Consider the following 13,419-nt stretch of genomic DNA (forward strand, 5'->3'; position numbering starts at 1 on the left):
AAATAGGGTTCGGGCTAATTCTTATAGGTACTCCGTACTCGAATTTTATTATAAATAATAATTTTTAATATTAATTTCAATCTTATATTTTTTTATAAATTACCTATAATTAATATAATATTTATTAAATTTTACTACTTATTCTAAATATGTTTTTAAATATTTGAATTAAGAATTAAGTTTTTTATTAGTATTAATTTTTAATTGAATTTTTATAAAATATTTATAATTAAATTTTAATCGAATTTGAATCGAAATACTTCAAAATTAACGGATATTATACCTAAATATACTTATCATTAAAAAATTTGATTATTAGGATTTTCATCCGGTCCAATTCAAATGTACTAAAGTCAGCAAAAAATTCGGGAAATGGTTTGGACTGAGCCCAAAGAACTTGGGCCTAGTTGGTAATTCCTCGGCTGCGGCCCTCATTCTGAGTTCTCACTCTGTAACTCAGTCTTCGTTTTTTATCGTTGCCGTGCTTGGAAGCTTCCCTTCCCAACGACTATCGTCGAAGTCGTCTCCCCAAAACAAACAAAAAAGCCAGAAACAGAGCACAGGGAGAGAGAGAGAGAAAAGAAATGTCTATGATGGTGACGAATACTTTCAAGAACCCGGTTCTTCCGATATCGGATCCTCCGATAGACGAGCAAGAAGAGAAAGAGAGGCTTCTGAAAAGAGGAGACGAAATGCTCTTTAAAGGATCCGCCATGTCGAAAAGAGGAGCCTACGCTGCCGTCTCTTACATGTCTTGCGCTGGTACGTTCCCTTTCCTTTCCTTTCCTTTTTCTTCTTCAATTTTCGATTCTTGTTTGTTTATGTAATGTAGCTGTTCAATTTGGTGCTAATTTGAGGTTCAGGTCGTTGTTTTTTAATGGAAAAATTGGTATTCTTTTGCAGTGCTTTTGATACTCTTCAATAAAGCAGCTTTATCTTCTTATAGTTTCCCTTGTGCGAATGTAATTACACTCTTTCAGGTAAAGATAGAGAATTTTTTGTTACCTGAAATTGACTCAATAACTTGCATTATGATTCATTTTCAATGTATCTTAATTGTTTGATAAATTTCTTGTATTCTTTCTTTGGCAGATGATAAGTTCGTGTTCTTTCCTCTATGTGCTGAGACGGTGGAGGATTATATCTTTCACTAACAATGAATCTTTGACCATTTCTGATAGCAAGACGAGTTTGGTGCCCTTGAAGACATTGATTTACACCCTTCCTCTTGCAGGAGCCTATTTGCTTTACATGGTACTATATACTTCTTTTTATCGATAATTGTTTACTTATTGTGTCCTGGGTTTTGGCTAATGAAAAAATCGGTTTTTTTCTCTTTCTCCTTGAAAGCTAGTCTCAGTGGAGTCTGTTCGAGGAGTAAATGTTCCCATGTACACGACCCTGAGGCGAATTACTGTCGTATTTACAATGCTTGTGGAGTTTCTTCTGGCAGGACAGAAGTATACATCATCTATAATTGGAAGGTAACTGGTGCTTTGATTACTTTCACGCTGTTGCTTGTCATAGGACACGTGATTTGTTGAAAATTGGGGGAAGCTGGTTAGTTATGCCTCTAGCTAAAGTTTCTTGAAATTTATTTGTAAAAGCTTCTTACATTATGCTTGATTGGATTGCCAGAAGCATGCTGCTACATGATTTTGGAAGCATAAGTTTTGTTTGGTTATTTTCCTGTAATGAAATAAGTGCTAATACAAAATTTGAAGGTGATCAATGGAAAGGCTTATGATAGCTTTGGTGTGTTTCCATCAGAGGTGGGAGCCAACTCTAAGCTCAGTTTATCCAGTTCCCCTTTTCTTTGATGCACATGGTAGATATAAGCGAACAGCAGTAAAGATTTGTAAAAATTGAATCATATTGAAGAAAAATATTGGAACAAGTAAATAGGTATTGTGTGCTTTATCTTACAGATAATGTGTTCAGACATCTTTTTTATGCTAATCTGATGATTTATGCCCCCCTTTCTGTCTCTGGTTTAAGATTGTTGTTATGGCAGGATCCAATCTTCCTTCTGCTGTGACTTGATCATCTTCTAGCTATATAAGTGTTCAATTGTGGGAATTTGAGCTGGTGGTTTTTAAAACCTTAGATTAGATGCATAATGTTTGTCAATGGGAAATGTTGAGAGAATTTTTACTTGAATAGCCATGTTTCTGATTTCTTCATTTAACTGAAAAATTTTAAGGATGTTATCAGTGTTGGGTTGATTGTTCTTGGTGCATTTGTTGCGGGAGCTCGGGACTTCTCATTTGACTTCTATGGGTACGCTGTTGTTTTCTTAGCCAACATCACCACAGCAATATATCTTGCAACCATAGCCCGCATTGGTAGCACTCTCACCTTTTTCTTTCTTTTACTTTTTCCTTTTAACCACATTTCCTCTTCAATATTTTGGCATATTTGTTGTGTAGTTACATATATTTCCTCTTTTGTCAGGGAAATCTAGTGGACTTAATAGCTTTGGGCTTATGTGGTGTAATGGTAATTAATGGCTCCAACTTGAATTGCATATCCTTTTCTTCTATAGTAACATAATTTTTGGTCCTAGCTATACTTAAGATTAACTGAATTTGTACAATAGGTATAATCTGTGGGCCAGTTTTGTTGTTGTGGACATTTCTTCATGGTGACTTGAAGACCACAATGAATTTTCCTCACCTCTTGTCACCTGGTTTTTTGGTATGTTCTGCTCTTTCAAGCAAATTCGTGTATCAGTGTTGATATAGATTTTTATGATTGAGAATTGTTTCTTTGTTCCCTAGTCTTCTTTCTCTCTGTGGGAATTGCGTAAGGTAAAAGGACTGTTTCGGAACATCTTAGTGCACTTAAACTCTTTCTATAACTGGCAGTTAAAGCTTTTAATCAATTGTCCACAATGAATTACATTTTAACTGTTTTCAATAATTTTGAGGGATTATAGACATCACTTCTATATGTGGCTGGTTTAATTCTGTCGAAGTTTAGAAAACTTAAACACTCTACAGTTCTTCTCTTGTTGCAATGCTTTTTGAGTTTTACGGCAAATTACTCAAGCAGGTTTTAACAATGTGTTGTGTTTACCCCTCCTTTTTGGACAGGCTGTGTTGATTCTTTCCTGTACTCTAGCTTTCTTCTTGAATTACACTATATTCTTGAACACAACTCTCAATTCAGCAGTCACGCAAACCATTTGTGGCAATCTGAAGGTTTGTTTAAATATATCTTAAATCCTGATTCATGCATTGTTCTCAGACAATATGGCAGCCATGGAAAAACAATGAACTGTGATTTCTTTCTTACAGTGGCTAATCCTGTTTAATTGAGGAATCATCAGAATGAAGCTCCATAATGCTAAACACTTTTAGAAGAATTATTTGTTAGTTTTTGAGTTTCTGACTTTGCATTTATAGATGCCAGTTGCAGGGTATGCCATTCAATTAGCAATAGATGTCTCTTTGTTATGTTTACTGTCATGAAGCACATACAAGTCTTTGCTATGTTTACTGTCATGAAGCTCATACAAGTACGTATTTTCCAAATTTGTTCTCTGATTTGCTAGTTTATGTGCTGTTGTAGGATCTTTTTACCATTGGACTTGGCTGGATACTTTTTGGTGGGCTTCCCTTTGATATTGTAAGTGCATACTCTTATCTTGGTCTCGCTGCTAGTTAACATAGCACATAAATTGTAACTTTCCTTTCCAGTTGCACTTATATGATGGGACTCAATTTGTTTTTGTTGCAGCTGAATGTTATTGGGCAATTGCTGGGGTTTGTTGGTTCTGGTTTGTATGCCTACTACAAGCTTGTAGGGAAATGACTGGTCAGGTTAAGAAACAAGTACTGTCTATTTTTTTTGGTCCGAACACGAATGGAAATGTATTAAACTGAAATGGTTTGATATCTGGAAACTCCACCTTCCCAGTTCCCCTTAGAATCTCAAATGACAATACCACTCTGTACTACGCCTGGGTTGCCTAGAGTTGACCCCATCAGAGTTTAATTCAAACCATCCCCTTTTCCGGTGGTTTCCACCTTGACAGGTGCAAGGGAGGTGTAAAATCTTTTGTTCCTTCTGTGCTGCAAGGGTCAAGTCTGAATTCTGAATCCCAGTCCTCTTCCTCCTTCCTTTGGTTCTGTATCCCGTGAGTCAATCTCCTTATTACAGAACAAACAGTTGCCTTTTACAGGAAGGTCAACCTTAGGCGTGTTTTTAGGTTTCAACTCATCTTCCTAATTTTATACATAAGCAAATGCCACAATACCATTTCTTTATTTTCTATAAGTTAACTTGTTCGGGTATGTAATGCTTGTTACTTTCTCTCCAATTTATAAATTTAGAATTTGAAAATGTGAGATTTTCAAAATTTTTTTTCGAAAAGTTAACTTGTTAAGATATATAATGCTAGATACAAGTCCATTATTGTCTTTTTAATGCATAACATTGACATTTATAAATTCAAAATCCTAAAATGTGCAATTTCATGACATTTACATTAAATTTTACAGATTGTCTTTTGTTTAATAATTCAATAGAGACAACGTGAAAAAGAGAAAATAATTTTTTAAAAAATATATAAAGATAAAAGTGTAATTGAATTTTTATTTGGGTTAGGTTGGTTTCAAGTTTCTCTTGTTAATCTAATTTTCTCATCAACCAACGGCTAACGGTCAGAAAATCATTTGCCAAGCTAAAGTCAAGAAAAAAAGGGCGCGCCTAACAACCGACAGCCTAAACCGTTAAGATTTCCCAAACTGTCATCTCTTTCCTAACCGTCAAACACGTCCCAAAGAAAGCCAAAAATAAGGAAGTAACCTCATTTCTTTTCTCTAATATCTCTCTGATAGAGAATTTCCCCCGACATAATCAAGCTCCTAACGTTTAACGTTTCTCGAAGATGCGTGTCGCTTTCTCCAAAGAATCAAAGTTTCTTCTTTCTTATAGAACTTCTCGCTCTAAAATGGGCTGAGCCTTCGGTAGCTGGTTTTTGTACCCGACACAAAAGCGGCGAGTTCTTCTGGTCGTTTTTCGTGTCTTTTCTTTTTTCCTTTTTTTTTTTTTGGGCTTGGGTTTTTTCCCTGACAGCATGTTGAGAATCGAAGTGGAGGAATTCTCTACCCCAAGGGCTTCTCTGGAGAAGCCAAGGAGGTCTATCTCATCGTCATTGCCTTCCCTGGTGATGGTCAATGGCTTCTCTCGTAAAAGCTTCTCTTATTCTAAGCTTCCAGAGGAACCCATCAAGCTCTCCGTTCTCAAATTGGATGGCTCTTCCTTTGGTACGTGCGTTTCTCCCCTCTTTTCTTTTCCTTGTTGTTCCATAGAAATTGGGGTTCTTTTGATGGAAATTGATTTCAATGTTTTGCAGACGTTGAAGTTATAAAATCGGCCACAATTGCAGAGCTCAAGCTGGCGGTCCAGGATGTGTTTAGCCATATGCCAACAAAAGGTCCAGGAAAGATTTCGTGGTATGTTTCATTTCTATGCCCACACTGTATGAATTGGTGCTCATCCTGCACGGGAGAAACGGATGGATTCATAAAAATTTATTCGTTTGTATTGATGTGTTCTTGACATTGAATTGCGTTTTTGTGATATGATTCTTTTCAATCTGCATTCTTCTTGATGGAGGCCGCATGTTTGGGGACATTTTTGCTTGTGTTATGGAGGTTGGAAATTGGTCACAGACACTGACATTATCATAAACTACGGCATCACGGATGGTGATCAGGTTTGTAGCAATGTTTCCTCTGCTCTTAGCACATAATTTGACATAACATTTTAATTCCCATGATGACTTTTTCTTTTTGTTTATTCTCTTCAGCTTCGTTTTATTAGGCATATCTCTCCCATCTTTAACATGACAAAGATTCAATCAAAGAGAAGGATTGTTGCTCGAAAACAATCGTATCTGTAAGGCCTTTAACATCGACTATTCTTCCTTTATGAATACCTTTTACAAGCATATTATCAGTATCCACAGTTAACAAAATAAAATCTGCTGCACCTGCTTATACAAGCACAAGCAAAACTGACTTGGGCTGAATGATCTTATTCCACTGTAATGACAATGTTTCCTGTTTTCTTATTTGTAAAGCATTAGTGCCCCATTTAAACCTCCAATTAGTTAGCATTTGTGGACTCAATGGTCTATTTACAAACTTGAATTCCAATGAGAGCATTGCTTTCTGTACTAGGGACTTAGAATTGCAGAAGTCATGAGACAGCAATCCATAAACAGGGAGGTTTGCAACCTCCTGTAGGTTATATTATACCTATATGGTTAAGCCTTGAAACCATTAGAGGCTTAAGGATATCCTCCTTTGCAGACTCAAGTGGTTAAACCTTTAAAATTCATCTTGCAACTATTGTGCTCTAATGACGAGCCAATTCAACATATGCAGGTCAATATCAAGCTCAGCCAGCTCCTTAGGGAGTGAACAGAATGATGAAGAAGATGATGAGTATGATGATATGGAGAATGGAAGGTACCAGACTCACAAAGATGAAAGTCCGAGTATCGTTGTGGAGCAAGAATGCCAGTTCGGTCACTTATGGAGAGGTTGGTCCTCATATTCAAGGATGTCAACCATTAGAAAAACAGGATCTAGCAAAGGCATGATTTGCCAGTCAAGATATGGTTCTAGTTTCTTGGGTAATATTAGGAAAATCTTACGGCTTTGGGGCAGTACAAACTATTATCGAAAGCGTACATGCAAGGAAGACTAAATGTGTATCATTGTCACTGTTGGATTGGTTTGGATTAGCATTAAGGCTGTGTTTCTGTTCTTCGACTGATACTCTCAACATGCTGTCACATCTTGTAACAATTTTGAATACAAATAGTACTAGTTTCTGTTCTTACACCAGCATGAACCATTAAAATGGATCATTCTTGAGGCTGAATTTTTGTATTTTATCAGTTTGTCTCAATCCTTTGTGCATACCAAGTTTTGCATCATCTGATAAACAGATAAAAAGGCTTGAGTAAGCCCAATTTGAACTCTCAGCTAGACCCCAACGCAAAGCCCATTTGCCCACATTCCCTTGCACGTGTGAAAGTGAAACTCAAACTGATTGTCACCCTGGTTTCCCCTGTAGAGTCCACCGCAGCCTCATCAATTTGTGTGGCGAAGAATGGGATAGCCTTGTGCAAAAATTTCACGCCCAATCTCCACACAAAAGATCCCATCTTTCAATTTGTAACACACCATCCCACATTTCTCCAATCAAATACTCATCATCACCTCCCTAGTTTTACCAAGCCAGAAACAACCACACCAAAAGCCATGGCCAGCATGATCATGGCCTCCTCAAAATCTATAGTCCCAGTTACATCCTCCTCCCTTCCATCCAAACCCAAACTCCAACAAATCCAACAACTTTTCCTCCCAAAAATCCCCACCCCAAAATTCTTGAAATCCCAACAAATCCTCTCCTTTTCTTCCTCTACTCTCAAGTCCATCTCCCTCTTGACCGCCACCTCTTTATCCTTTGCCCCACCTTCTCTTGCGGAGGAAATGGAGAAGGCTGCTCTTTTTGACTTCAATTTAACTCTTCCGATTATGATGGTTCAGTTCTTGCTCCTCATGTTTGCTCTTGACAAGATCTACTTTACCCCACTTGGGAAATTCATGGATGAGAGAGATGCTGCCATAAAAGAGAAACTTGCCAGCGTGAAGGATACCTCTGAGGAAGTGAAGGGGCTTGAAGAGCAGGCTACAGCTATCATGAGAGCTGCTAGAGCTGAAATCTCAGCTGCTTTGAACAAGATGAAGAAAGAGACCCAGTTGGAACTTGAGGAGAAACTGGCTGAAGGAAGGAAGAAAGTCGAGGCTGAGTTACAGGAAGCTTTGGCTAATTTGGAGAAACAAAAGGAAGGGACCATCAAGTCACTTGATTCCCAGATTTCTGCTCTCAGTCAGGAGATTGTCAAGAAGGTGCTTCCTCTCTAAATCATCTGCTTTATTCCCATTGTCCATTTGGTTTTAATTTTGAGTTGAAAAATGTCTATATAATTTTGAGCTACATCAACCATCGATGTATCTAATTATAAGATTGAATTGTACTTATTGAACCCCATCCTGTTCTTCTTGTTTCTTTACATTTTTGCATTCTTTTATACGATAATTTCTCTGCCATAGTAGGTGGGAGGAAAAGCACCGGTTAAGTTTCTCAAGTCCCAAACAAACTTAAAAAACTGAGATGGGGCTATGTCAAGACCCTTGCTTACCGTTCTGATATTGTAACTGTTTTTCCAGTGAGAATCTTTTGATCTGGTGGTTTATATTCATCTGTTGATCATCCATCAGCTAATGCCCTTCCACATTAAGTGACCAAAGACAGCTTTTTGAGGCTTTAACACTAAGGTAGGAAGGAGGGAAAATAGAGTGAATTGGAAGAAAAAAAAGAGGGCTGGCTTAAGTTTGAACATATAGATTATAGTGAATCTTGACAAATTCCCAATGGAGGACACTACAATCTTCCTTGAACACAGAACCAAGGTCACACGCTAGGCGTTAGAATTCTTAGAAAGTGACTCTCACAGGTTCAAGAGGTGGCTCTCGCTACGTGCACACCATATAGTATTTTGCCCCCTTACAGCACTCAGCTCTCATTTTTCCTTTTTATTTTTTTTTGAGCGATGAGTGCTCTGATGCGGATTGTCTATCTATTTCACGAGGAATTATCTATTTTGACTCGAAGAATCTCAAGATTCTGTTCATAGAAGGTAACATCATCTTCACAAACTTCTTATGTGGAATTAAGAATGATATCAATGATACCAATGATGCCTAGATGAAAATCGAAAATCAGGCAATGAACCTGGCAGAATAGAGCAGTTTTCAGGACTAAATACTCTTCTCTGCTGCTACCTCTGGAAGTTCAATGGAAATGAAGGGCAAAAATGCTTTAATACCAGTACCTGGTGTCTAATTCTCACCCTAAACCACGACAAGCTAATATCCTCAAAAACAAAATGCAGGTTCGGCTGGTATTTCGACAAACTCCAAGGCTTTGTGTTCAAGCAAAGGCCAATTGTTGTTAATTAACATTGCTGTGAATGGAGCATGCGAAATTGGCTTGTCTTTACAAGGATCTCAACCCCAGACGTTTCCACTGACAAGCTGTCCTGTCTTCTGACTCAACACCAGTCTTAAGCCCCAGATGAAGATAAAAAAAGAGAAGCCCAAATTAATAAATATATAAATGAAATATTTAATAAAAGAAATAAAAAATGAAAAACCCAATGATCCATTTGGCCTTTTGGCATTGACTTATAACTAAGTGGAACATGCAAGGACCATTTACATCATCATACTCAAAGCCACTTGGTGATTATGTTTGTACAATTTTACAAACTCATAACAATGAATTTGGCTAAATTTACGTGAACAAATCAATCCCTTTTAATTTTGCTTTGATTCCATCAATCTATTTGATTCTACCATCACTAATCTCGTTATGATCATATTTCAAATTCAGAGATTCTTCAAAAAGGAATCATTAGAAATAATCTTTTTATAGGAAAAAAATCTGAAAAATGAAAGCAAAGTCGGAAATAATTTAATTTGTAGAATATAAAGTCGGGGATTTTTTTTTTTAACTTATTAAGGTCAATGCAAACATAAATTTGAAAATTAAATAAAAAAGAATGAAAAATACAATTTGATTTAAAAATGAAAGGTTTAGCATTAGTTTTTATTTCTTTTTATTTAAAAAAACCAAATTATAAAAAACTATTTATATTAATTATGAAAACGATTAATAATATTTATTTATCTAATTATGCTAATAATTTATATTTGATTGGACTGAATAGTAAATGGGCCCATTGTGGGCCCACTCTCATGGAGGTTGTAACACCTCCCTCGTTTTAGATTCCAAAGTAACAGTTTCTTCTGCAACTTCTCTTCTTTTTAACTTCTCTGTTTCTGTCTGTCCCACACTCTTCACTTTCCTTTCCTTTTTCCTTCTAATTATTTGTCAGTTTTTAGCTTCAAATATCTTTTAAAACCCTCACCCTCTTTCCAGTTGGTCTTGTTTTTCTATCTCTAATTCGTCGATATCTCAAAGACTCTCCTCATTCGACTGCTCACTTTGTAGCTCAGCCGGTCGAATTTGGTCTTAATTAAGGTAAGTTGTTGTTTACTACAAAACTTGTACTGTCTAAATATGGTGGGTATCATGTTTTTCATCATCATCATCATCATCTTCTTCTTCTTCTTCTTCTTCTTCTTTTTCTGGGTTCTCTTAGGAAAAGAAAGCCTCTCGTCTCCAGTGTAGATTCCTTGTATAAAGAGAAAACAAGAAGGAAAAAAGGGAGTTTGATAAGAATATTCATGTTTAAATATCATTTTTTTTATTTGCTGGTTGTTTTTACTGTTTCTATTTTCATTTACCTGACTTGCAAAGAAGATTTTTGACTAGCGATTTTTTTCAAAAAAAAGAAAGCTCAATTGAATCCTCCATGATGGATTATCAGAAACCAGACCCATTAGACTTGTTACTTTGTACGATCAAATCTGATGCTTAGAGAATTCATGGTTTTAGTATCAGCTAGAATTTTTGCATGGTTTTCCTTCGATGGGTATTTTGTAAAGTTGCCCTTTTTGTCTTTTTGTTGTTGTTGGGTTGAAGGAATGGCTGGGAAAGTTGTCAGCGCTCTGTCCGCTAGTTTTTCTGAGTACGAGATTCTGGAAGGTGATGATGACAAACTTAGAACCGTGGTAGCGGCTTCGAGTCAGAGACTTCCATGGATTGACCCGTCAAAAGTGAAACTTACGCATAGAATTGGTAGGGGACCCTTTGGTGATGTTTGGTTAGGAACTTATCATAGTTCGACTTCAGATTATGATCAGTCTTATGAAGTAGCCATCAAGATGTTGCATCCAATTAAGCAGGATGACATGAGGACTTTGTTGGATAAGTTTGATGATTTATATTCTAAGTGCCAAGGTGTGAATAATATTTGTTCTCTACAGGGAACTTCTGTTATAAATGGAAAGGTGGGTGTTGCAGCTAACGTGGGTGATTTTGGTTAGCTAGATGACAGTTGGTTATCTTACTAAGAATTGATTCATTGTGTGTTTCTTGCAGATATGTATCATTATGAAATTTTATGAAGGATCAATTGGGGATAAAATGACTCGCCTTAAGGGAGGAAAGCTCTCACTTCCTTGTGTTTTGAGGTGATGTAGTCTGGAATAGATGGAAGATTATGCCTTTTTCTTTATCATAAGGAAGCAAAGAGAGTTAATTCTTACGTTTAGTGCGTCTGATATTTGCAGGTATGGGATCAATTTGGCGCTGGGAATTTCAGAATTGCACTCAAGAGGGATCTTGGTTCTTAACCTTAAACCTTTTAACTTTCTTCTTAATGGCACTGACCAAGCAGTTCTAGGAGATATTGGCATTCCATATTTGCTCCTGGGAATTAGATTGCCCAGCTCAGATATGGCACACAGGCTTGGAACGCCCAATTACATGGCTCCAGAACAGTGGCACCCGGAAACAAGAGGTCCAATATCATTTGAGACTGATTCATGGGGATTTGCATGCAGCATTGTGGAAATGCTCACCGGCATTGTTCCTTGGAGTGGGAAATCAGCTGATGAAATTTATGATCTGGTTGTCAGAAAACAGGAAAAACCACTTATTCCAAGTGGCCTTCCTCCTCCGGTTGAGAAAGTTCTTATTGGCTGCTTTGAGTATGACTTCAGAAGTCGTCCTTTGATGAAACACATATTAGAGGTGTTTAACAGGTAGGTCCCCTTCTATGTATATATTCAGTTCTGAAGCTTAAGATAGAAATAAGGCCCCTGCTCTTTAGATTCCATCTTCTCACCGCCTCGTTGTTCTGAAGTATGAAATGCTAAACAATTATGTAATATGCGGCTAAAAATATTGTGCACGTGAAAATTTGTTTAAGCTGCTCATGCAACTAATTTTAAGTGACAATGTTGAGTGTTCTTATACTGATTCCCTGGTAACCTACTTGCTTAATACCTTTGTCCAGCAACCACATTCTCAGCTCAGAGATTGGAGGTGAAGATGATGTGCAATGGACAGGTCTTGGGAGCACAACAGTATCAGACAATTTAAGTAGCATTACTGGCTACACAGAGTGGTTTCTTTCAAAGGATCCTTTGCAAGTGGGTGACATTGTGCGTTCCAGAAAGCCACCTAACTCATGCAAACCTGAAAATATGAATGTTCCTGAAGGAACCGTGGTGGGTTTAGAACGCAGCACAGATCATGATGGTTTTGCTTTGGTGAGGGTTCATGGCATTCATGACCCTATAAGAGTTCATTTTTCGACACTGGAGAGGGTCACTCTTGGCTTAGCAGCTGGGGACTGGATACGCTTGAAAGAGGAAGACAAAAGGCACTCCCCAGTAGGTATTCTTCATTCCATTGACCGTGATGGAAGTATTGCTGTTGGGTTTATCGGGTTGGAAACTCTTTGGAAGGGAAATTCTTCAGAGTTTCAGATGGCAGAATCTTACTGCGTTGGTCAGTTTGTTAGGCTGAAATCTAACGTGCTTAGCCCTCGCTTTGATTGGCCTCGTAAAAGAGGAGGCATTTGGGCTACTGGGAAAATTTGCTGGATCCTGCCAAATGGATGCCTTGTTGTTAAGTTCCCAGGCAGATTAACTATTGGAGAGGAATTTGGCAAATTTTTGGCTGATCCAGCTGAAGTGGAAGTGGTTTCTTTTAATAATTGTCCAGGGTTGGTGAAGAAGTATCAACATCTTGAGGATTTTCACTGGGCTGTGAGGCCATTTCTAGTTGCATTGGGTCTATTAACGGTGATGAAGGTGGGATTTTTTGTTGGAAAGAGAATCGGTAAGTCAAAGGTGAAGCGACAGAGCAGTGCAATTCAGAGTGCTTTCCAACATATGGATGGGCAGACTGCCGGCAACCCAGCTTGGCTTCCACCACCTGTGGCGAATATTCTTTTCAGGGAAGGTGCTGCCCGGTAGTTTCCTGGCCTAGTTCATATACCAGTAGGCAATCTTACTAACTCTGCTGGGTTGCAGTAGGAAACAGTTTCTGCGGTAAATGGTTAATTACATCTTATTGTGAGCATCTTATCTTATATGCTTAGTTGTATATATACTAGTGCAGTCTCTTTGCTTATACACATAACCAGCTGATCCAACTTTTTTGGATTTTGGCTATCAGAATATTGATCGACCTTTAGTTGATTTGTTGCTGGTATCTTGTTGGATGTCCAACTCAAAAGGAAAAAATAGAAATGTCAAGGTGTTAGAATTTAAGTGTTATACTTTGAACAGCTGCATCTTCATCGTGCTCTGATAATAAAGAGAGCGTAAATATGGTGTGTTTGCAAAAGAACTGCTCTCTGAGAGAGATGCTGATGTTATGGGCTTTTGGGCAATGATGAATAGTTTAGAAACC

At 37.6% G+C, this 13,419-nt stretch overlaps 4 protein-coding genes across 4 annotated transcripts; all 4 read left to right on the top strand.

Annotated features, from left to right (window-relative positions):
* Positions 1–484: 484 nt before the first annotated feature.
* LOC110410723 (Nucleotide/sugar transporter family protein) lies at positions 485–4,271 on the top strand. The gene is made up of 10 exons (XM_021420582.2): positions 485–762; positions 904–980; positions 1,093–1,254; positions 1,351–1,484; positions 2,215–2,345; positions 2,455–2,499; positions 2,600–2,697; positions 3,096–3,203; positions 3,574–3,630; positions 3,742–4,271. The coding sequence occupies exons 1-10, from the start codon at positions 585–587 to the stop codon at positions 3,814–3,816; spliced, it is 1,065 nt and encodes a 354-aa protein (XP_021276257.1). The 5' UTR covers positions 485–584; the 3' UTR covers positions 3,817–4,271.
* Positions 4,272–4,404: 133 nt separating this feature from the next.
* On the top strand, positions 4,405–6,863 carry LOC110410724 (uncharacterized). The gene is made up of 5 exons (XM_021420583.2): positions 4,405–5,273; positions 5,363–5,462; positions 5,626–5,725; positions 5,819–5,907; positions 6,399–6,863. Exons 1-5 carry the CDS (start codon positions 5,084–5,086, stop codon positions 6,721–6,723), a joined length of 804 nt encoding a protein of 267 aa, XP_021276258.2. The 5' UTR covers positions 4,405–5,083; the 3' UTR covers positions 6,724–6,863.
* A 349-nt stretch (positions 6,864–7,212) lies between these two features.
* PDE334 (ATPase, F0 complex, subunit B/B', bacterial/chloroplast) lies at positions 7,213–8,076 on the top strand. The gene has a single exon (XM_089782673.1). The coding sequence runs from the start codon at positions 7,284–7,286 to the stop codon at positions 7,947–7,949; it is 666 nt and encodes a 221-aa protein (XP_089638799.1). The 5' UTR covers positions 7,213–7,283; the 3' UTR covers positions 7,950–8,076.
* Positions 8,077–9,886: 1,810 nt separating this feature from the next.
* LOC110410313 (Protein kinase superfamily protein) lies at positions 9,887–13,213 on the top strand. The gene is made up of 5 exons (XM_021419953.2): positions 9,887–10,131; positions 10,636–11,003; positions 11,095–11,186; positions 11,286–11,759; positions 12,014–13,213. Exons 2-5 carry the CDS (start codon positions 10,638–10,640, stop codon positions 12,978–12,980), a joined length of 1,899 nt encoding a protein of 632 aa, XP_021275628.1. The 5' UTR covers positions 9,887–10,131; positions 10,636–10,637; the 3' UTR covers positions 12,981–13,213.
* The last annotated feature ends 206 nt before the right edge of the window (positions 13,214–13,419 follow it).

This window comes from Theobroma umbraticum, unplaced genomic scaffold, assembly GCF_002168275.2.
Source record: "Theobroma umbraticum cultivar Fairchild unplaced genomic scaffold, ASM216827v3 scaffold_56.0, whole genome shotgun sequence".
Classification (NCBI taxonomy): Eukaryota; Viridiplantae; Streptophyta; class Magnoliopsida; order Malvales; family Malvaceae; genus Theobroma; species Theobroma umbraticum.

Bases quoted from the DNA above. Each gene is read 5' to 3' on its own strand.
- LOC110410723 (XM_021420582.2), top strand. From the start codon at position 585: ATGTCTATGATGGTGACGAATACTTTCAAGAACCCGGTTCTTCCGATA. The intron at 763-903 runs GTACGTTCCCTT...ATTCTTTTGCAG, and splicing joins CTCTTACATGTCTTGCGCTG to TGCTTTTGATACTCTTCAAT. The intron at 981-1,092 runs GTAAAGATAGAG...TTTCTTTGGCAG, and splicing joins ATGTAATTACACTCTTTCAG to ATGATAAGTTCGTGTTCTTT.
- LOC110410724 (XM_021420583.2), top strand. From the start codon at position 5,084: ATGTTGAGAATCGAAGTGGAGGAATTCTCTACCCCAAGGGCTTCTCTG. The intron at 5,274-5,362 runs GTACGTGCGTTT...AATGTTTTGCAG, and splicing joins ATTGGATGGCTCTTCCTTTG to ACGTTGAAGTTATAAAATCG. The intron at 5,908-6,398 runs GTAAGGCCTTTA...CAACATATGCAG, and splicing joins GCTCGAAAACAATCGTATCT to GTCAATATCAAGCTCAGCCA.
- PDE334 (XM_089782673.1), top strand. From the start codon at position 7,284: ATGGCCAGCATGATCATGGCCTCCTCAAAATCTATAGTCCCAGTTACA.
- LOC110410313 (XM_021419953.2), top strand. From the start codon at position 10,638: ATGGCTGGGAAAGTTGTCAGCGCTCTGTCCGCTAGTTTTTCTGAGTAC. The intron at 11,187-11,285 runs GTGATGTAGTCT...TGATATTTGCAG, and splicing joins TCACTTCCTTGTGTTTTGAG to GTATGGGATCAATTTGGCGC. The intron at 11,760-12,013 runs GTAGGTCCCCTT...ACCTTTGTCCAG, and splicing joins ATATTAGAGGTGTTTAACAG to CAACCACATTCTCAGCTCAG.